The 23,514-nt window shown below is 42.0% G+C and overlaps 1 protein-coding gene across 4 annotated transcripts in view; it reads right to left on the bottom strand.

Moving 5' to 3' along the window:
- The window catches only part of LOC106586107 (E3 ubiquitin-protein ligase HECW2), a 73,408-nt gene that overhangs the window by 48,817 nt on the left and 1,077 nt on the right, over positions 1–23,514 (bottom strand). For all 4 annotated transcript variants that reach the window (XM_014172970.2, XM_014172976.2, XM_014172975.2 and 1 more), the window contains exons 2-3: positions 1,798–1,967; positions 1,145–1,543 (exon numbers count right to left, since the gene is read on the bottom strand). In XM_014172970.2, coding sequence (XP_014028445.2) covers positions 1,145–1,543; positions 1,798–1,813 — 415 coding nt within the window. In that variant the 5' untranslated portion in view covers positions 1,814–1,967. The remainder of the gene's footprint in view (positions 1–1,144; positions 1,544–1,797; positions 1,968–23,514) is intronic.

The raw sequence follows: 23,514 nt of genomic DNA, 5'->3' as shown, positions 1-23,514 counted from the left end.
ATGAATATGCTAAATAAGTTGCTTTTCACTGCAACAGGGGAACATTTAGGCTTAGTAGCCTTATGCAGTGTGCCGCTTAACAGGGCTATCATGTTGGAAAACAGTTTGCGTATATATAATGACAATTTGTGCGACGTTTTGGTTCATTTTGGTGTTCGGCTGTTTCTTTTTCGGCTGTTAGCATGCACAACATATTTTCTTGAGTCAAGTCAAAGTTTGTTAGCTGTAGTCTATGCCCCTTCATCGTTGATTGGTCAACAGTACTACTGCTAGTACGAGTGGGAACTATGGACGGGATTGTTCAATGAAGTGTTTGTTGTCCTTCAACGAGAGACGACTAATTTTCATGCACGTTTTCTTACTTAAGTAGTTAGATGTAAAATTTGCAACTAAGAACTCCTCTGCAAAAAAAAAAACGTTTTAAAAAATCAAGACATCTTAGATTAAGTTATCTTAGACTAATTCTGACTATTTGAGGAAGTGTATACTGGCTGTGTTGTTGCTATGGCCTCTCAAAAGGGACAAACAGTAATATTGCCGCTTTTTTCTAGTTTTCCAAGCATAGGTCTTTTAAGAGAGCATGCGTGGCACAGACATTTAAGTCACCTAGCTGAGTTCTGCTAGGAGCAAACAGAACCTAGTATGCGGGCGCCTTTATAGTACAGCAAGTCAGAAGTATTTATGTTGACTCAGGCTTCCCTTCTGTGGAATTTCAACAGCTCCAGTTTCAATGTGGACTCTGGAGTCTGCTGCATCAGAGACTTGCTATTCTCAACTCTACAAAACTAGCTAGAATCAGCCAGTCCTACAGAGCAGCTATCTGTTCAGTCAGATCAGTACAACTAGTTAATCAAAGAAACACTCCTGTTATATAATCAATGAATGTGGAACATTTTCAACTTTTGATTCCATGCTCCACCAGTAAATGGACATGTTTCTCAACTCCAGTTCATTTTTGTTTAGGCAGATACTAACACTCCTGATTCAACAAATCAATGGCTATATTATTAGTTGAGTAGTTGAATCAGGTTGTGTTCGTGCTGGACTGTGTTCGTGCTGGGGCAACCAGTACAGGTGTTCTACTTTAAAAACTTTCCTAGTTATGAACTATACCATTGTGAAATGAATATACTGAATGTCTCACCGATGTGATACAGGCCGATCCAGTCAGTGGCGTCCACCTCCTCCTTGATGTCCCAGGAGATGACCAGGTTCTGGCCCCTCCCCAGCGTGAACTCCAGTGTGGACGCAGTCAGCGACGAGCGGCTCTGCGATGTCACCAGGTCTGTGTCGCTGTTGGCCCTCGGGAGACCCATGGGGCTGCTGACCACAGAAGCCGTGTCCCTGGCGGCACCGCCTCGCTCTGCCAGGCTCCGCAGGTTCTCTGGACTGAGCGTGTGTCGCAGGTGTGGGCTGCGCCTCCGTGGTGCCGACAGGTGCTCCCGCCCCACGTGTGCAGACAATCCGTGTGCATTGTGGGGGTGGGCTGTGTGGGGATGGTTACGGGTCCTGGGAAGGACCGCGAGTGAGGGACGCATGGTGGCTGCGGAGGAGGGACCAAAGCAGGAAATTTAAGGTTTGGCAGGGTTACGGAAGATGGCAAGGTGTTGGTGGGGCACAGATAACCGAAAACCCTTGGTCTTAGTGTTTGGGTTAGGCATCAAAGATATGGTCTACCTCGGCCACTTAACTATAGCAGCTTGCTACAGCTTTAGCTTTCCGATGGTGGTGTCAGTAGTGTTTGATGTGGAGGCCACAGACCTTATCCTTCCATAGAAGCTCTGTGGTGTGTTGTACCTAAATTTCGGACCATTCTCTCTCTGGCCAATGTAAAAACAGAAGCATGTCTTGAGTGCAGTATGCCATCCAGGAGCAAAGACAGGTTGAAGACACAGCCAGCATTGTCCACTCCGCTACTCTCCAAATTGACACTGTCCAACAAGCAAAGATCAAGAGAGAGACCGGGGCTAGGAAAGAAGAGAACAAGGCAAGATGGAGGGGAAAATGAGGGACAGAGGCAGACAGACGAAGAGACACAGAAACAAACACGTCAGTATTCTTAACCGATGCCCTTCACACACACAGCAAATGTAGTGGACACTGCTGTCAAAGATCCAGTCACCTTGCCTGGCTACCAAAACGCTACACAACGCCCATGGACATTACTTTCTTCTACGCAATGAGTCTGGATTCGAGTAGCTCCCCAACAATATCTAGAATGGAAATCTATTCAGGACCGTCTGATTGGTTCCACACGTGGGTAAAGCAGTGTTTTGAAAATTCGTCATTGGCTTTGATACTCTGATTGTTTTGTACAGAACCCCTCATTTTGACACCACCACATGACTTCAATGACGGCAGTCTCCGACTGAAGTATGTAGCGAACGATAAGAGCAGCAGTAGAATTCAGTTTGAGTCGTCAAGCACCCAGTCACCAATGCAGTACTAGACGTAGCCATTCCAATTTACACACCGCGTCATTCTCTACTTCTTAAATCAACCTTCCAAATGAATCAGGAAATCTGTGTGTGTGTGTCTTAGATTGACTGCCCCAGAAAAAGGCAAGTGGAGAAAGGCAGCTGTAACTGCTTCTCTGGAAGCTCCTAATTCAGCAAAGGCCACGGGGGATATCGGGGGTGAGGACTGTCTGATTGGCTGTCGGATTCTGAACCACAGCCGTTTAGTAGGAAAAAGGGGGACATGCGACTTAATGATCCAACAGGAGCTTATTTTAGATGTGCTGAGCAACAGCCAAGGCTTTTTGAAGCTTGGGTATAATTTGAGCTAATGCTAGCGCAAGTCATTTTTGATTTGGGCCGATCTATGCTGGGCTCGTCTCGTTGGCTGGTCAGCACTATTTTAGCCGACTATGCTGTTCTGGGTGCTTGGAGACCATTGCATAGTAATGTAGCTCCTCTGTAAATTGAGGCGATTTTTAACGAGCTTAAGGGGTGCGAGCTAAATCAAGCACCTAAACTATCTGAAAGAAAACGCGTAATGTTAGGAGCCAGGTCTACAGCCTTGAAGTCAGCGATGAAGACGTGACTCCGGGATGCTGGCCTTCTATGCTGTCCAGTGTCTGTTCTCCCCCCCCCATCTTAATCTTTAAATTGGCCAGTCTGCGATATGGCTTTTTCTTTGCAACTCTGCCTAGAAAGTCAGCATCCCGGAGTCGCCTCTTCACTGTTGATGTTGAGACTGGTGTTTTGCGCATACTATTTCATAAAGCTATCAGTTGAGGACTTGTGAGGCATCTGTTTCTCAAACTAGACATTAATGTACTTGTCCTCTTGCTCAGTTGTGCACCGGGGCCTCCCACTCTTTCTATTCTGGTTAGAGACAGTTTGTGCTGTTCTGTGAAGGGAGTAGTGCAGAGTTGTACGAGATCTTCAGTTGCTTGGCAATTTCTCGCATGGAATAGCCTTCATTTCTCAGAACAAAGAATAGACTGATGAGTTTCAGAATAAAGGGCTTTGTTTCTGGCCATTTTGAGCCTGTAATCGAACCCACAAATGATGATGCTCCAGATACTCAACTAGTCTAAAGGACAGTTTTATTGCTTCTTTAAATCAGAACAACAGTTTTCAGCTGTGCTAACATAATTGCAAAAGGGTTTTCTAATGATCAATTAGCCTCTGAAAATGATAAACTTGCATTAGCTAACAACGTGCCATTGGAACACAGGAGTGATGGTTGCTGATAAATGGGCCTCTGTACGCCTACGTAGATATTCTATAAAATAAAAAGATGTGGTTTCCAGCTACAATAGCCATTTGCAACATTAACAATGTCTACACTGTATTTCTGATCAATTTGATGTTATTTTAAAATGGACAAAAAAAATTTGCTTTTCTTTCAAAAACAAGGACATTTCTAAGTGACCCCAAACTTTTGAACGGTACTGTAGTTTAGAGTGATGTTTCTGTAATACACATGATTGCCAGTGTTCTATTAGTGACACTTAGGGTGTGGGTTGATGGTCACTAGACTTGATGCCCTAACATTATAGATTGTTCTCATATCTGTAAGTAGTGCTTGACGCCAGAGCAAGTTACTGAAGGTCCAAGGACCGAGGACACACAGATTATACACTGTTGTATTGATGACATTATGTGGACAGTGATGTTCTGATTACTTTATGACTGCCCTTTGATGTAATTGATTACTGATGATCGTCTGACTACTGTGATCGCTCTATTACGGTTTTCTGTAGTAGCTGATGTTTCGAAATCTGTAGCAGGAGACAAAAGGTCACTGCTACACTGGGTTTTCTACAAGCCCCTAGGGCTAATGCTGACAAAACAGTTTCCTGTCTGATTGGGGTATAAGGGCTTGTTTAGAGAAGGCCAGGTAGACTTTATCTGCTTCTGTAATACACAGAGTGATTTTTGATTGCTCTCCTTTTGTTCACCTGGACATTCCTATAACAGACGCGTACTGTGTGTGTGTGTGAGAAATATTTGCCTGTGCTTCCAGACTGATGCTGAAACTGGAGAAAGGGATGCCTGCATGGATGTCCCGGAGTCAACCAGACTATATAACTGGGGCACACACGCACAAATAGATATGGGCACAGCTACATGCACACACTTACTTGTGGGAAGAGGAGCATTTTGAGTAAACATAGGCTTTACAGTCGAGAGACAAAAGTCTGCACACTTGCATAGTAGTTATGTAATTGTTCTTGAGGTCAGTGGCGCAGCGATGTAAGGCACTGACTCTAAGTGCAAGAGGCGTCACTGCAGTCCCTGGTTAGAATCCAGACTGCATCACATCCGGCAGTGAATGGGAGTCCCATTCCCCACACCATTGGGGTAGGCCGTCACTGTAAATAAGAACTGACTTGCCTGGTTAAATAAAAAAAATAAAACATGTAAAACAGTCCTCAAATTCTATCCATGTCTGTGTTCCATTGTTTTCACTGATCTGAGTGGGAGAAGTCTGGGTTGTCTTTGTCACTGAGCTAACGGGATAAGGAGTCTGTTCACTGCCTCTACACATAGGGCCTTGACCTGAAAATCCTTCTTTCCTTCCTTGATCTAACATGACTGGATGAAAGCTTCCACTACACTGCTTTCATCCATCATGTCATGTGAGATCTGTGATTTGTTGACATTTGAGAAAAAAAGAAGGAAGCAAGGATTCATTTTCAAAGGAGAAAAACAAGGCCATGGTAGCCATTTCTGTTTAGGACAACAATTGCAGGTTTGAAAGGTTGGTGAAATAAAAGGATGCTCTTATGTAGTGGGACCCACTGATTCCATCTAGTGCCTTGAAATTCTGGTTATAACTGCATGAAACAGTGTATTATTAGGCCTATAAATAAATACAAGTTCAAATCGGACACCAAGCTTATGGTAAAGCCATAGAATCCTTTTGTTGGGGAAGAATACCAGAGAGCCATTTTGCTTGGCACAAATACTGGTAATTTCAACAACAACAAAAAATTATTGTTTTCCTTCTGATAGCATTGAATCAATGTGGAAAACTGACTGGATTTGAAAGCAGTCATCCACAAAAAGGAATTTTGAAAATGTGACTTTTTCCTCAACCAACTTTTAACCTAAATCCAATGGCATGGTTCCACTTTGTGTTGATATCAATTTGAAATTCCAAACTAGATTTTGAACCTCCATCCCTTCTTTGAAGGAACGTCACTGATCTGATATGACTAGATCGGTGAAAGAAATGTTGTTGACTTGGTTTGCTTTCTCCTGTCCAGTCATGTTAAATCAATCATTATTTCAAGGAAATAAGAAAGGAAAGAGAAAGGGAGATTGTACTTGCAACGTTTTGTATCGAACGGCAGGGGTGAGTAAAGATATTACCCTTGGGAGTTTGTAATATCACTGCGCTTCACTATTACAAATCCCTCACACCTGGGACCCACTTCCAATGGCCACACAGTGTACCATCCCACTTCTAACACCAATGTACTGAAGAATGGGGGTGATTACCTCCCTGAGCGGGGATGGAGCCATGGCTGCCTTACTCCAAAAGCAAAAGTGCTAGCAACAAACCTTGGTTAAGTTCACAACTACAGTATTCATTCAAAACGGGAAGTTGGTGAACTGTTGTATTCGTCGCATGTGACGAATAAAATTTGACTTGAAATAAACAAACTATAAAAAAAAGATAGGATGCCTGGAATAAGGATATTGCCGTTCTTGGCAATTGACCCGCATTCTATCAACACCACTGCACACTTAGTGGGAAAGGTATCACTCCCCCTCTCCTTATACGTCTGCCCCCCTGCTGGAGGATGGTTGGCGCCCCTGTGAATATTGATTGACAGTGGTCTATCTTCCAGGCTTCCTGTTGATATCAGTCTGTCCAGAGGAGATCTGGGCCTCTCAAAGGCTGAAAAACTCAGGGAGGATAGATGACAGTATGGACGAGTGCACACACACCTCTTGCCAAGGAGAAGTGCTGAATCTTCACAACGCAAGGTGCTGTATACAGCACTCCTTTGCAGCACACACACACACACACACAAACTTGCACTCCCATTATGTCATGCGCATGGGTGTGTGTACACACTGACAGTAGTATCTTAGCAAGTGTGTGCACAGTATTGTTTTGGTTTTTGAACTGACAGCACAGACCTGTATGGTTATCAAATACTGTAATGGAAAAGTGTGAGTTTATGCATGTGCATAAATCAATGTCTGGGCTTGAGTACAATATGCACCTCCAGTGATGTCAGCAAAGGGATTCCTTTACTGTATGTGTGTTGATGTCAGCATAGGGACCCCTCAGTGCCCCTGTGGAGGTGACTGCAGCACTTTCCCGCTTGACAGAACAGGCACCTTGGGAAGCTGGCACGAAGAGTGTCACCAGGATCTAAATGTGCCTCAAACACTTTCAATCAGGACTCAGACATACAGCCAGCACACACACAGGCATATGACGCATACACATATGGCACCCTCAGAATTACACACAAAACCACGTGCCGAATGTGCTCATAGTCCACACAAACACAGCTATAAGTATGATATGTTGTAAATGAACTATGCTAATGTTACTGTAGATGTAGGCTAATCATTCATGGACCCGTGCACCATGGGTAACGCAATTAATCTAAACATGTACATTTTGTCAATGCACAGAGACCTCATAATACTGAATGCCGTTCTTACTTACAATGAGAGCAGGAACAGACTGTGCAATAGTCTGCAATATCCCAGCAATATGCCATGGAGTTACTGTCAGGGCTACTTTGCTGGCTGCTTCCCAGTGAGAATATGTTCCTGAAATGAGTCACATACTGGGAGGTATCCCAGCAAAAAAAGTATGACAAATCTATGCACTCACTACTGTAAGTCGCTCTGGATAAGAGTGTCTGCTAAATGACTTAAATGTAGGTATCCCACAATGACCTGCAGTGTGAGCGAGCACCACAGAAGACGCTCCATCCACGCTCACTTTCTGTATTCATGAAGGATCACTTTAGAACGCAGATATTTTTATAAAACACAATGGAAGTGAAGGCTGCTAACATATGCACACGAATCTGTACCTTAAAATGTTACCTTTACTGTAGATGTAGACACACACACACACAGTAAAAAAACACATGAAACAAGCATACAAACTGTACAGCCAACCCCAATGTGCTGTCATTATGCAACTTTTGAGGAAACCAGTTACACTTAACATCTGGGCAGTTTAAGTGATTTTGTAGTCATTACTCAAACCAGATAGTCACTGTGACCCTGTAGGCGTTCCAGATGTGAGTTGTATCAGCTTGAAAATGTTGACTAACTCCCCGCTAAGCCACACCTCCAATATCATTTCCCAGTGTGCCTTGCCTTCGAGTAAATAAGTTAAAAACATATCAACAACCATGTCTCTATTTTCAGTCCTTTGGCCTTCACTCAGTGAGTTCTTAGGCGAATATCGTTAAACTCTATGACAATACATTACATATCGGATAAGGTCTTATTTTGAGGCCGAGACAGGGCCCATCATGCCTACAAGTATAGTTCCAAATTAAAGTAACAAATTACCAGATACAAAAACATTTTTAAATGGATTTCCAGGAATCTTACAACCAGGATATCTGTAAAACCTGTGAAATTTACCAGAATTTTGCAACCCTACTTGCAAGTCACATTATACCGTCTTGCAAAATTATATGTAAATCCCATTGGAATCCAGCCAGAGTTAGGATATCCAACAAATATCTATTCACCCACAACCTGCATTCATAATGACTGCCAGGGATAGGAACAATGTGAAGAGACTACCTAAGCCATGTAAACTGGAACAACCATTTCAGTAACGCGTGCAAAAAAAAACTAAATGACTGGGTTAATTTATAGATCTTTGTCTTGCATAATCAATCACTCAATGTACATGCAAAAACTCAGATATTAAAAACAAAGACTTTTTTTTACCTGTAGTAAAGCATGCTGGTTAAATTAATTGATTATACATTTTTTTAAATTGAGATGTGACTTCATTTAGTTGAGTCAGTACCACAAACAGTTTAAGTAATAATTACTTTTCATTGACCGAGTTCAACTTACTAGAAGTATTTGAGTTAAAAATGCCTTGGGGTTTACAGTCACTGTTCTTACTGTACATCACTTTGTCCAACTACACCTACACTGTATGACTTACTTTCCCCGCGAAACAGATGGCGACAAAGACAGCCTGAGACAACCAGGGACAATAACATGCAAACGTTACCGCACTGGGTTGCCGATAAGCACAGACCTAGGATCAGCTTATCATCTCTGAACCGTGGCCTTAGAATGGCATCACCCAAACTTAGTTATGTTTTTTAACCATTTAATTTGTTTCCTGAACTGGGTACAGATGTAAATGAGCATCTCGACCCTGTTGGTGACTGCATCCGTCCAACCAAGTGAGGCTTGGCAGGACTTAAAGTTTGTGAATATGGGCATTTGTGAATATGGGCATTTCCATCTATACTGAACAAAAATAAAAATGCAACATGTAAAGGGTTGGTCCCATGTTTCATGAGCTGAAATAAAATATCCAAGAAACTTTCCATATACACAAACAGATAATTTCTCAAATGTGTCACATTAGTTTACATCCCTGTTAGAGAGCATTTCTTCTTTGCCATGTTAATCCATCCACCTGACAGGTGTGAAAATATCAAGAGAATGACCATGCTGTTTAATCAGCATGGTCATTACACAGGTGCACCTTGTGCTGGGAACAATATAATACAATTAAAATGTGCAGTTGTGACAACGAATACAGTTGAAGTTGGAAGTTCGCATACACTTAGGTTGGAGTCATTAAAACTTGTTATTCAACCACTCCACAAATTTCTTGTTAACAAACTATAGTTTTGCAAGTCGGTTAGGACATCTACTTTGTGCATGACACAGTAATTTTTCCAACAATTGTTTAGAGACAGATTATTTCCCTTATAATCCACCATATCACAACTCCAGTGGGTCAGAAGTTTACTTACACTAAGTTGACTGTGCCTTTAAACAAGTTGGAAAATTCCAGAAAATTATGTCATGGCTTCAGAAGCTTCTGATAGGCTAATTGACATCATTTGAGGTGTACCTGTGGATGTATTTCAAGGCCTACCTTCAAACTCATGCCTCTTTGCTTGACATCATGGGACAATCCCCCCCCAAAAATCAGCCAAGACCTCAGAAAAAAAAATGGTTGACCTCTGCAAGTCTGGTTCATCCTTGGGAACAATTTCCAAATGCCTGAAGGTACCACGTTCATCTGTACAAACAATAGAACGCAAGTATAAACACCATGGGACCACGCAGCCGTCATACCGCTCAGGAAGGAGACGCTTTGTCGCCTAGAGATGAACATACTTTGGTGCGAAAAGTGCAAATCAATCACAGAACAACAGCAAAGGACCTTGTGAAGATGCTGGAGGAAGCAGGTGCAAAAGTATCTATATCCACAGTAAAACAAGTTCTATATCGACATAACCTGAAAGGCCGCTCAGCAAGGAAGAAGCCACTGCTCCAAAATCGCCCCAAAAAAGCCAGACTACGGTTTGCAACTGCACATGGGGACAAAGATCATACTTTTTGGAGAAATGTCCTCTGGTCTGATGAAATGAAAATAGAACTGTTTGGCCATAATGACCATCGTTATGTTTGGAGGAAAAAGGGTGAGGCTTGCAAGCCGAAGAACACCATCCCAACCGTGGACCACTGCGGTGGTAGCATCATGTTGTGGGGGTGCTTTGCTGCAGGAGGGACTGGTGCACTTCACAAAATGGATGGCATCATGAGGTAGGAAAATGATGTGGACATATTGAAGTAACATCAAGATATCAGTCAGGAAGTTAAAGCTTGGTTGCAAATGGGTCTTCCAAATAGACAATGACCCCAAGCATACTTCCAAAGATGTGGCAAAATGGCTTAAGGACAACAAAGTCATGGTATTGGAGTGGCCATCACAAAGCCCTGACCTCAATCCCATAGAAAATTTGTGAAAAAGTGTGTGAAAAACTGAAAAACCGTGTGCGAGCAAGGAGGCCTACAAACCTGACTCAGTTACACCAGCTCTGTCAGGAGGAATGGGCCAAAAATACACCCAACTTATTGTGGGAAGCTTGTGGAAGGCTACCCAAAACATTTGACCCAAGTGAAACAATTTAAAGGCAATGCTACCAAGTACTAATTGAGTGTATGTAAACTTCTGACCCACTGGGAATGTGATGAAATAAATAAAAGCTGAAAAATCTATTATTATTCTGACATTTCACATTCTTAAAATAAAGTAGTGATCCTAACTGACCTAAGACAGGACATTTTTACTAGGATTAAATGTCAGGAATTGTGAAAAACTGAGTTTAAATGTATTTGGCTAAGGTGTATGTAAACTTCTGACTTCAACTGTAAGTATACTATACACACCCCTGAGTAATTACATGCTAGAATCACCTTTACAAGTGATTATCGCTGAGTCTTTCTGGGTAAGTCTAAGAGCGTTGCACACCATTTAAGTCTAGCGATAGAATTAAGTCAAAATTGTAAATAGGCCACTCAGGAACATTCAATTGCATCTTGGTAAGCAACTCCAGTGCATAATTGGTCTTGTGTTTTAGGTTATTGTCCTGTTGAAAGGTTAATTTGTCTCCGAGTGTCTGTTGGAAAGTAGACAACCAGGTTTTCCTCTAGGATTATGCCTGTTCTTAGCGCTATTCCATATATTTTTATCCCCCCAAAAAACAGTCCTTGCTGATAACAAGCATACCCATAACATGATGCAGCCACCACCGTGCTTGAAAATATGAAGAGTGTTACTGAGTGATGTGTTATGTTTGGGGAAAATCCAACACAATGCTCTGTATTCAGTCCACCCTTGCATGACCAAATCTGAAGCAATCATAGACGTCCATGTTTCACAAGTTTGGACATCACAGTACAGTATAACACAGTTGAGAACAGTACAGTAAAGAAAGTACAGTACAGTACAATGTACTCTAATGAACATATCTTTACTATACTCTACTGTAATGTACTGAACTCTACTGTGCCATCTATGTTTAACAAAAAAATCAATTTCAGATTGTCTGGTCCGGCTCAACAAAAACTGGTCTTGTTTGGGGGCAGAGCTCATTACAATAATTGCCAGTGTGTAGAAAAATACCCAAATATGCAATAGAAGGATATTGCATATACCTTTTTGTAGCCATAATTCTGTATAGTACAGATCAAAGACCTATGATGTAATTCCGTTACCAGATGTTGATCCACTTCACCTACTGTAGTAAAATAACCAAATTATTATATTTTTTTACTCAAAGTGTCATGTCATAGCTGACACCCTATTCTTTCTGCAGACATCTTTGAATCTTAATTCAGAATAGATAACAGGTTTTGGAAAATGTGGTTGCATAAAAAAAAATTAAAAAAAAATACGGGAGATTTTATCGCCATTCTGTTACCAAAGTTTGCATCTTCCTGTAAATGTGTTTTGTGAAACTTTTAATAATAATTAAAAAATAATTAAAAAAATAAATAAAAATACAATAAAAAATAAAAATAATAATTTAATCGCTCAAAGTAGTCCTTGTGCATAGAGTATTGTTTTTTTTTTTTTTTACTTTGAAATCAATGGTTTTTGTTTGGAATACATTTTAAAGTGAAAAATCTGATGTTAATGTTGGTGGTAAACTAAAAAATAAAATTAAAAAAAAAAAGACATTAAAAGGCCTATATAAATTTCAATATAAGATGTTACAGTTTGCTTTGATACATCCTGGGTGTATCACACTTGGTTTGAGGTGACTATACTGTATGTATGAATGCAAAGGCCATGGGGCACAGTTCTTGTCTTCGGGGGCTGCAGTCCTGCTGCTTTATCTCGCTCCCTGTACTAGCACTGAATTGATCGATTAAAGTCACTGATTTCCCAAAGAATGTACACTTGAAGGCTTTTGACAACTGAGCCGAACCAAGCCCAAATCAAGGCGTACTGAGCTCGCATGGTTACTGGAACCATTCTGAAAATAACAATGTGAAATAAAAACTGAGCCAGCACAATATGGTTTGGGTCTGCATAATAATATGAAAGGGTAATGGTTTCCATTTCCCAGGACTCAGTCTCAGATTAACAGGATAGGACGAGAACCAGAAGACATGTCGGCCCTTGAAGAGTGGAGCTGTGACACCCTGGCTATAGGCATAAACCCACTCGTAACATCTGACATGACATAACATTAATGCTTAGCTGCATAGGTGCATGGCGTAAGTATTATTCTGTACTCCCCAGGGCATTATTCACCACAAAGTTGTTACAAATCGGTAGCCTATTATAATGTTTAGCAAATTAAATAGTTAGCTATCTTACTATAGCATCTAGCACTAGTATTCTGCCAGTAGCACAAATGACAACATCACTTTCCTATGTGAATGAGGAAACCTTAAAAATAAAAGCCTGCTTTTGAAAACATTGCGATGTGGATAAGTCATTCAAATGATATAGAATTTTAAATCAATGGACACTTATTGTGCCAACAAGAAAATGCAATAAGTAATTTCTGAAAACAAATAAAAAAAAATATATGTTTTAACCTTTTCAAGTGTGAGATCCAAATATCTAACGGTCACCGCAGCGTGAGTTTTTATTATGCGCATGATGTCAGAATGCACTCGCTGTTCCAAAATGTGATAGTTACACAACAGGACATAGGGCTGGGCGATATGGCCAAAATCTCATATCCCGATATAGGTCATTTCATATCCTGATAACGATACATGCAGTACATCACAAAAGTGAGTACACCCCTCACATGTTTGTAAATATTTGAGTATATCTTTTCATGTGACTACACTGAAGAAATGACACTTTGCCACAATGTAAAGTAGTGAGTGTACAGCTTGCTGTCCCCTCAAAATAACACAACACACAGCCATTAATGTCTAAACCGTTGGTAACAAAAGTGAGTACACCCCTAATTGAAAATGTCCAAATTGGGCCCAATTAACCATTTTCCCTCCCCGGTGTCATGTGACTCGTTAGTGTTACAAGGTCTCAGGTGTGAATGGGGAGCAGGTGTGTTAAATTTGGTGTCATCACCCTCACACTGACTGGTCACTGGAAGTTCAACATGGCACCATGGCAAAGAACTCTGAGGATCTGAAAAAAAGAATTGTTGCTCTACATAAAGATGGCCTGGGCTATAAGAAGATTGCCAAGACCCTGAAACTGAGCTGCAGCACGGTGGCCAAGACCATACAGCGGTTTAACAGGACGGGTTCCACTCAGAACAGGCCTCACCATGGTCAACCAAAGAAGTTGAGTGCACGTGCACAGCGTCATATCCAGAGGTTGTCTTTGGGAAATAGACATATGAGTGCTGCCAGCATTGCTGCAGAGGTTGAAGGGGTGGGGGGGGTCAGCCTGTCAGTGCTCAGACCATACGCCGCACACTGCATCAAATTGGTCTGCATGGCTGTCATCCCAGAAGGAAGCATCTTCTAAAGATGATGCACAAGAAAGCCCGCACACAGTTTGCTGAAGACAAGCAGACTAAGGACATGGATTACTGGAACCATGTCCTGTGGTCTGATGAGACCAAGATAAACTTATTTGGTTCAGATGGTGTCAAGCGTGGGTGGCGGCAACCAGGTGAGGAGTACAAAGACAAGTGTGTCCTGCCTACAGTCAAGCATGGTGGTGGGAGTGTCATGGTCTCGGGCTGCATGAGTGCTGCCGGCACTGGGGAGCTACAGTTCATTGAGGGAACCATGAATGCCAACATGTACTGTGACATACTGAAGCAGAGCATGATCCCCTCCCTTCGGAGACTGGGCCGCAGGGCAGTATTCCAACATGATAACGACCCCAAAAACACCTCCAAGACGACCACTGCCTTGCTAAAGAAGCTGAGGGTAAAGGTGATGGACTGGCCAAGCACGTCTCCAGACCTAAACCCTATTGAGCATCTGTGGGGCATCCTCAAACGGAAGGTGGAGGAGTGCAAGGTCTCTAACATCCACCAGCTCCGTGATGTCGTCATGGAGGAGTGGAAGAGGACTCCAGTGGCTCTGGTGAAGCTCTGGTGAACTCCATGCCCAAGAGGGTTAAGGCAGTGCTGGAAAATGGTGGCCACACAAAATATTGACACTTTGGGCCCAATTTGGATATTTTCAGTTAGGGGTGTACTCACTTTTGTTGCCAGCGGTTTAGACATTAATGGCTGTGTGTTGTGTTATTTTGAGGGGACAGCAAATTTACACTGTTATACAAGCTGTACACTCACTACTTTACATTGTAGCAAAGTGTCATTTCTTCAGTGTTATCACATGAAAAGATATACTCAAATATTTACAAAAATGTGAGGGGTGTACTCACTTTTGTGAGATACTGTATCACGATATAGCACATTTTCTGTAAATTCAGTGAATAAATAGTTTATATAAAATGACCACATGTAAAGGCCTATTTCTTATTACATTTTGAATTATACGCAACAAATTAAAAAGGTACTTACTCAGTATTATTTCTCCTTTTATTTAGAAGCTTTGTGCAAATTTTCAATTAAGTGTGTAACAAAATATTAATGTATAAAAGGTAAATAGAAAACACTTCAACTATAGTTGCAAACAAAATAAATATATATATTTTTTGGGGGGGGCTTGTCTGTTTTGCATGTTATTTTGGCATTAATACGTGTCACATGTCAATTTGTATGTGGTACCTGGGGTGGCAGGTAGCCTAGTGGTTAGAGGGTTGGGCCAGTAACTGAAAGGTTGCTGTATCGTATCCCAGAGCTGACAAGATAAAGATCGGACGTTCTGCCCCTGAACAAGGCAGCTAACCCAACGTTCCTAGGCCGTCATTGTTAAGAATTTGTTCTTAACGGACTTGCCAGGTTAAATAAATGTTTAAAAAAAAACTTGGGTCGAGTGTTAGCACCAACTCACGAAACCCCCGTTTCTCGCCTGTGTAAATTGGCGCCATGTCTTTGCAGATGTAATTTGTAACGGCAGCTGTGATCTCCTTCCATCTTCGTGATTCTATGCCATAATAAGGTGTGCCGGGGGCAAAAGCCTCTTGCAACGTCTGAGTCGGGGGTTTGTTTTGAGCACTCGACTATACTTTTTGGGGTCTCATCTGTAGACTCTTTTCGTACTGTTTCACATGATTATTGCGTAAGTGGTAAAAGAGGTTAACCTGTTAGGGCTAGGGGGCAGTATTGACACGGCCGGATAAAAAACGTACCCGATTTAATCTGGTTACTACTCCTGCCCAGTAACTAGAATATGCATATAATTATTGGCTTTGGATAGAAAACACCCTAAAGTTTCTAAAACTGTTTGAATGGTGTCTGAGTATAACAGAACTCAAATGGCATGCCAAAACCTGAGAAGATTCCATGCAGGAAGTGGCCTGTCTGACAAGTTGTGTTTCATCTTGGCTCTTTTTATTGAAGACTGAGGATCTTTGCTCTAACGTGACACTTCCTACGGCTCCCATAGGCTCTCAGAGCCCGGGAAAAAGCTGAACGATATCGAGGCAGCCTCTGGCTGAAACACATTATCGCTTTTGGCAAGTGGCCGATCAGAGTACTATGGGCTTAGGCGCATGCCCGAGTCGACCGAATGCTTTATTTTCTTTCGTCTGTTTACCTAAACGCAGATTCCCGGTCTGAATATTATCACTTTTTTATGAGAAAAATGGCATAAAAATTGATTTTAAACAGCGGTTGACATGCTTCGAAGTACGGTAATGGAATATTTAGACATTTTTTGTCACGAATTGCGCCATGCACGTAACCCTTATTTACCCTTTCGGATAGTGTCTTGAACGCACGAACAAAACGCCGCTGTTTGGATATAACTATGGATTATTTTGAACCAAACTAACATTTGTTATTGAAGTAGAAGTCCTGGGAGTGCATTCTGACGAAGACAGCAAAGGTAATACAATTTTTCTTATAGTAAATCTGACTTTGGTGAGTGCTAAACTTGCTGGGTGTCTAAATAGCTAGCCCTGTGATGCCGGGCTATCTACTGAGAATATTGCAAAATGTGCTTTCACCGAAAAGCTATTTTAAAATCGGACATGTCGAGTGCATAGAGGAGTTCTACATCTATAATTCTTAAAATAATTATGCTTTTTGTGAACGTTTATCGTGAGTAATTTAGTAAATTCACCGGAAGTTTGCGGGGGTATGCTAGTTCTGAACGTCACATGCTAATGTAAAAAGCTGGTTTTTGATATAAATATGAACTTGATTGAACAAAACATGCATGTATTGTATAAAATAATGTCCTAGGGTTGTCATCTGATGAAGATCATCAAAGGTTAGTGCTACATTTACCTGTGGGTTGGGTTTATGTGACATTATATGCTAGCTTGAAAAATGGGTGTCTGATTATTTCTGGCTGGGTACTCTGCTGACATAATCTAATGTTTTGCTTTCGTTGTAAAGCCTTTTTGAAATCGGACAGTGTGGTTAGATTAATGAGAGTCTTGTCTTTAAAATGGTGTAAAATAGTCATATGTTTGAAAAATTGAAGTTTTTGCATTTGAGGTTTTTGAATAACGCGCCACGGGATTACACTGGCTGTTACGTAGGTGGGACGATTTGGTGCCACCTACCCTAGAGAGGTTAATGGTGTTTGAGCCCGTTGTCAGGACCGACCTGCAGCATATTTTGCAGAGGACGTTTTTCTGGTCTGTGTCAGACTTTTCATACCCAAACCACGTCCATGCAACCGAAGTAGCCCCTCTTAGGGACGAGTGCCGTGTCTCCTTTGTGTCACATTCACTCGTCCATGTTTGTTTGTGTTGCAAATTTCCTTCCACACGGCACGCAACGCGTCGTCCAATTGATGAAAAATATTGCCATAAAGAGTGATTTGCGACATGAAATAAACGACTGAGCATAATACGAAACAATAAATATTTTTCTATCGTCACACGATATATCGTCATAGCGCCCAGCCCTAACAGGACAGTTAACTTGCGCTGCCCTCAAACCAAGGCACGCTGCCTGATAATTATCTATAGACGGTTTCAACTTGTCAATTTCAAATTACTTTAACAGGTTTATTTTCTAACAGTTGGAATTGAGGTGTGTGCCACCTCATTAATTCACATAAGTAGTCCATTTCCACTGTTAGGCGTTACTGAGCCAGAAAAACTTCTCTCTTCGACGAGAACCCAAGCACTTCCCCAGATCAAGTATCTCTAGTCAGAACAGGCCTTGCAAACTTTTCCCTCCTGGCTAGTGGTGTAAAGTACTTAAATACAAATACTTCAAAGTACTACTGAAGTTGTTTTTTGAACTTTTAATTTTCTTTATAAATGTAGTAATGCATGTACTTTTTACTCCATACATTTTCCCTGACACCCAAAAGTACTCCTTACATTTTGAATGCATAGCAGGACAGGAAAACTGTCTAATTCACACACTTATCAAGAGAACATCCCTGGTCATCTCTACTGCCTCTGAGCTGGCGGACTCAAAACACAAATGCTTCGTTTGTAAATGATGACTGTTGGAGAGTACCCCTGGCTATCCCATAAGTAAATAAAAAAATTAAGCTTTCTGGTTTGCTTTATATAAGGAAATTGAAATGTATACTTTGATAGTTAACTATATTTAAAACCAAATACTTTGAGTTTTACTCAAGTAGTATTTAACTGGGTGACTTTCACTTGTGTCCTTTTCTATTAAAAAGGTATCTTTACTTTTACTCAAGTATCAAAATTGGGTACTTCTTTCACTACTGCCCCTGGCACATTTTCTGTCTGGCGCCCGCATTACCTTTTATTTATTTTTTAAGGAAAACAAACTCTGCGAATGCTCATGTGTGCATTCCTATCAAAGTAAGTGCCTTATTTTCTGTATATTGTTTTGTCATTTCTACTGTAGCATACCATATGCATGTATGGAGCATAATGTATTTACTGTTTATTCCATTTTTCAAGTACTGGTGAAAAATCATGCATTCCGATTCTTGCATAGATTGTAATAGACACGTGTTTAGAATACTTTTTTGAAGGTTGTACTGATTATGAGCTAATGCTAAGCTATGTGTGGCACCATGTTTGTCACGTAAGCGTCTGTCAGACCAAAGATGTTATAACGAAACAAGATGAAGGGATAATTCACTCGACTGACTTGTGCTTTCACGACAACTGGGAACTCTGAAAATACGAGGTCAAATCATGTCAGTGATCTTCAGATTGGAAAGTCAGAGCTCTAACAAGAAGCCCGAGTTCCCCGGATGGAATTACGAGTTGGATGACCGTTAAACTATTTTTCCCAGTCAAAGCTCGTTTTTGTACGAGTTCCCAGTTGTCTTGAACACGCTGAACTCAGAAATTTTCCAGTTGTGTTGAACGCGGCATCAGATTGTAACTATGGTACCTCAGGGTTGCCAGCGCAGATCCCCCTTTCCAGTGGTTTTATTTAGCATAAACTTCTGTGTTTGCCCCCCTTTTATTGATAAATCCCCCATAGTAATATTTCCTGCATCATATCCCCCCACGACACCTTCCCTCCCATGGACTTGAAAACCCCCACAAATTAAATGAACCCCCCCACAAACAGTTTCATCCGTTTAGTTTTTGCTCTACTGTTAGGCTAGTATTTGGGGTGATAACATTTTATTTGCATTGCGATTTGTCTAATACTGTAAACGACTTGTCAAGTCATGTCCTCCGGTTCTTGTATATACAGTAACAAGTACATAGAAGACTTGCAATATGCTGAAAAGTGATCAAAGCTAATTTTTCAGGCAACGGGCGCAGCCATCTTTGACTGTAACTTTGTTTATTTGCATCTTATAGTGAATAGCATTCTGGGATTGAGTTTTTGCTTGTTAAAAATAAACAATCATGGCTGCCATCAAAGAATTTAGCTGCTGTTAGCTTAGCTGACATGCATCTCTTTCTAAACAATATTACATTTCTCCCATCTGCTCACCAGAGATGCTAACTTATGTTTTGTTGTCAGCGCAACCAGTTATTTAGACTGGTTTATGGAATTAATTTGGCTGTGGATGTGTTCCATCTGATGCTTGGATGATGAAATTCAAATTTATCTATTACAATAAAAAGGTGAAATTGAGGAATTTAAGTTGTGAAGACCTTTATTTCCCATCAGTACAAAACATTGTTTAGATGCTTTTCAGACAACTCTTCCAAACACATTTGCAATGGTATGCTGCAGGGACCACTCAACACTGATCACAAATATGTGATCGTACACAAAGGGTTAAAAACATTTAAGACCAACAATGAAAAAAATACAATGTTGACACTGGTATGTTGAGAATATTGGGCTGAGTAAAAGCTTGTTGAGGGGGTGGTGGGGGAAATGTCCCTAGGGGGAGCAGCAGGTAGCTGACTAGTGGTGGCAATTTAGCGGTCTGAGGGTAGAAACTATTAGCCAGTCTCCCAGTTTTTGCCATGATGCTTCTGTACTGCCCGTGTCTGAGTGATTGAATCAGGGAGAACAGGGCATGGTTTGGGTGGCTGGGGTCCCTGATGATCTTCTTGGCTTTCCTGCGACACCTGGTGTTGTAGTTGCCATGTAGGGAAGGCAGTGCGCACCCAATGGTGCGTTCGGCTGCATGCGTCACCCTCTGAAGCGCCTTCCGGTCTGCGGCGGAGTTGCGGTACCAGGCTGTGATGCAGCCTGACAGTATGCTCTCGATGGTGCTCCTGAACACTGAGGGCCCTCAGGGACAGGCTGAATTTCTTCACATTCCTGAGGTTGAAGAGTCGCTGTCATGCCTTCACCACGGTGTCCGTGTGGTTGGACCATTTCAGCTTCTCCGAGATGTTTAAGCTGAGGAATTTGAAGTTATTGACAGTCTCCACGGCGGCCCTGTTGATGAGGGCGTGTCCAGCCTGGTTTCTCCTGAAGTCCACAATCAACTCCTTTGTTTTACTAACATTAAGGGAGAGGTTGTTTACCTGGCACCATTCCGCCTACATCCTCCCTGTAGGCTGTCTCATCGTTGTTGGTAATCAGGCCTACTGCTGTTGTGTCATCAGCGAACTTGGAGTTGGAACTGTGGGAGGCCACACAGTCGTGCGTATACAGAGAATACAGGAAGGGACTGAGGACGCACCCTTGTGGGGCCCCCGTGTTTAGAACCACTGTCGAGGAGGTAATGTTGCCACCTTTACCACCTGAGGGGGGGGTCAGGATGTCCAGGACCCAGTTGCATAGGGAGGAGTTCAGACCCAGGGCAGTGAGCTTTGTAATGAGCTTATAGGGCACTATAGTATTGAAAGCCGATCTGTAGTCGATGAACAGCATCCTCACATATGCATTCCTTTCTGTGGATCTGTCAGGGCGGTAGGCAAATTGGAGAGGGTCAAGTGTGTCGGGGAGGGAGGTGGTGATATGGTCTTTGACTAGCCTCCCAAAGCACTTCATGATGACAGAAGTCAGTCAGTGCTACTGGTCAGTAATCATTCAGTTCAGTTACTTTCCCTTTTTGGGAACAGGGATGATAGTGGACATCTTGAAGTGGGTATTAGCGGCCCGAGTTAGGGAGAGATTGAAAATGTTTGAGAACACAACAGCCAACTGGTCTGCACATGCTCTGAGGGCATGGCTAGGGATCCAGTCTTGGCTGGCAGCTTTGCGAGGGTTAACATGTTTGAATTACTTACATATGTCCTTAGTGGAGACCATGTGTAGCCCATGTTGTCACTGGGGGCTCTCCTCGGCAGCTCAGAGTCATTATCCTCAAATCATGAGAAAAAAGGTGTTTAGCTTCTCCGGTAGGGTGGCTTTGGTGAATGCGATGTGGCTGGCTTTTTATTTGTAATCCAAGATTGTTAGGAGCCCATTCCACTTACGCCTTGTGTCCAACCCGCTGAATTGCTTCTCCACTTTTTCCCCTATACTTGTAGTTCGCCATCTTGATCGATCTGCATAGGTCGTATTTGTATGGTTTAACCAAACAATTGTCCCTGGTTACCTTGCCCTGTTTATAAGCAGAATCTCACTCTTTCAGTTTTCCTACAAGGCTGCTATCAATCCATAATTTTTTGAGTCGGGAATGTTTAGAAAGACACTATCGGTATCAAGTCATCTATGCATTTTTTGAATCCGGTGACTGTCGACATATTCATTGATGTTATTCATCTCCAGAGGCAACCCAGAACATATTCTAGTCCACGTGATCAAAACAGTCTTGGAGAGAGAATTCTGAATGGTCGGACCAATGCTGTGTAGACCTCACCACAGGAACATCCCTCAAGTTTTTGTTTATAGGTGGGGAGAAGCACGATGGAGTTATGGTTGGATGTGCCGAAAGGAGAAATGGTCAAGAGTAGAATGTGAGTTAGACAGTCAATGTGTTGGTAGTAATTACTTGTTAAATTCCCCCACAACAATGAATGCTGCCTCCAGAAATGTGGTCTCCAGTTTGTTCAGGGTCCAATTAAGATCTTTGAGAGCCTTTTTTGTTTCGGCTTGGGGCGGGATGTACTCGGCCATTGCGATAATCTCTGAGAACTCTCTCAGAAGGTAAAAAGGGCGACATTTGATGACCAACTATTCCAAGTCGGGGGAGCAGAAGCTTGCAAGCTCTTGTACGTTTCCTCTGTCACAAAATGGGTTGTTGGTCATAAAGCAGAGCCCACCACCTTTGCTCTTGCCAGAGACAGCCCGCTTACGATCTGCTTAAAAAAAACAGTAAAACCCGCTGGTTGTATATAATCCGTTTGAATGTCGGAGGAAAGCCAAGTCTCAGAAAAACAGTATATTGCAGGATCTGATGTCCCCCTGAAAGGAGATCCTCACTCTGAGCTCGTCAAGTTTGTTCATTAATGATTGAACATAGGCGAGTAGCATGCTTGGTAACTGAGGACGGGTCGCCCAGCGTCTTGATCTTATTAAGACCCCGCCACATCTACCTCTCCGTCAGTGTCGTCGCTTCGTACTCTCCGGTAAGACTGCCAAGCAGATCAGCGCCTAGTCCATTGTTCCGCCATCTCAAGGAATTCGGGGAGGTTGGATGGACAGTAATTACCCAGCGATTTGTATTCCAATAGTTCTACCCAGATGTATGTAGTAAAACTGATTAAGAACATTTGAGAAAACGCACAACAGTAGAAACTGGCAATGTTTTATCGAAGCGAGGCACCCTCTGTCAGCGCCATCTTAACCACCTATACGTCACTAGAGCTTGGGATGTGTATAACGGTCGAAGCTCTGCTCTTCGTTCACTCTCTCCAAGCCAATATGTATCCCATGTACAGTATATTACAGTGTATTGCATTGAGGGCTATGGATGGGGTAGAGAGCAAAGCGCTGCTGGATATGTACGACACACTCCCCCTCCAAACTACACATATTTGATTAGTAGTGACCCTACTGAGTATTTCCCACCCCACTTTAGCTGAGACAGGTAGAAAAGTTCTCTACAAGCCAATAAGTATCCCATATACCGTGTATTGCATTGCAGTGAATGGCGTGGGAGTAGTAAGGAGTCACCAGTGCTCTGTATTAAACCGGTTGCCAGCACAAGAGAATTTAAGTTTCAGACTATGGAGTAATTCCAATAACACATTTGTATTTAATTGAAAGTGTATTTATTTTAATATAGTCTACACAACAGCTTTCAACCACAGGAGGCTGGTGACTCCTTAATTGGGGAGGACGGGTTCATGGTAATGGCTGGAGCGAAATAAGGGGAATTGTATCAAATAAAACACATGGTTTCCATGCGTTTGATGCCATTCTATTTGCACTGTTCCAGCCATTATTATGATCCGCCCTTCCCCTCAGCAGCCTCCATTGCAAATATCAGTATTTGTGTAAACTTTCAAAAGAAATGCAGGTATAAATAGAGTATTAAACTTCGCCAAATTATAAATTTATTTTGTCAAATTCGGTTGCAGTGCTGTGAAAAAGTTGTACTACACTAGAGTCCAGCCCCCACCCAAAAAAAAATCAAATTAGAAAATCGATATTCCCAAAGTTTAGCACGTCTGTGCAGGGGGACTCTTATTTTGAATAAAAAAATACCCGATCGTGCTGCAGGCATACTATCCTGC

The sequence above is a fragment of the Salmo salar genome, chromosome ssa25 (assembly GCF_905237065.1).
Source record: "Salmo salar chromosome ssa25, Ssal_v3.1, whole genome shotgun sequence".
NCBI classification, from domain to species: Eukaryota; Metazoa; Chordata; class Actinopteri; order Salmoniformes; family Salmonidae; genus Salmo; species Salmo salar.
Note: the sequence above shows the minus strand (reverse complement) of the source record. Positions and strands in the feature narration are given on the sequence as shown.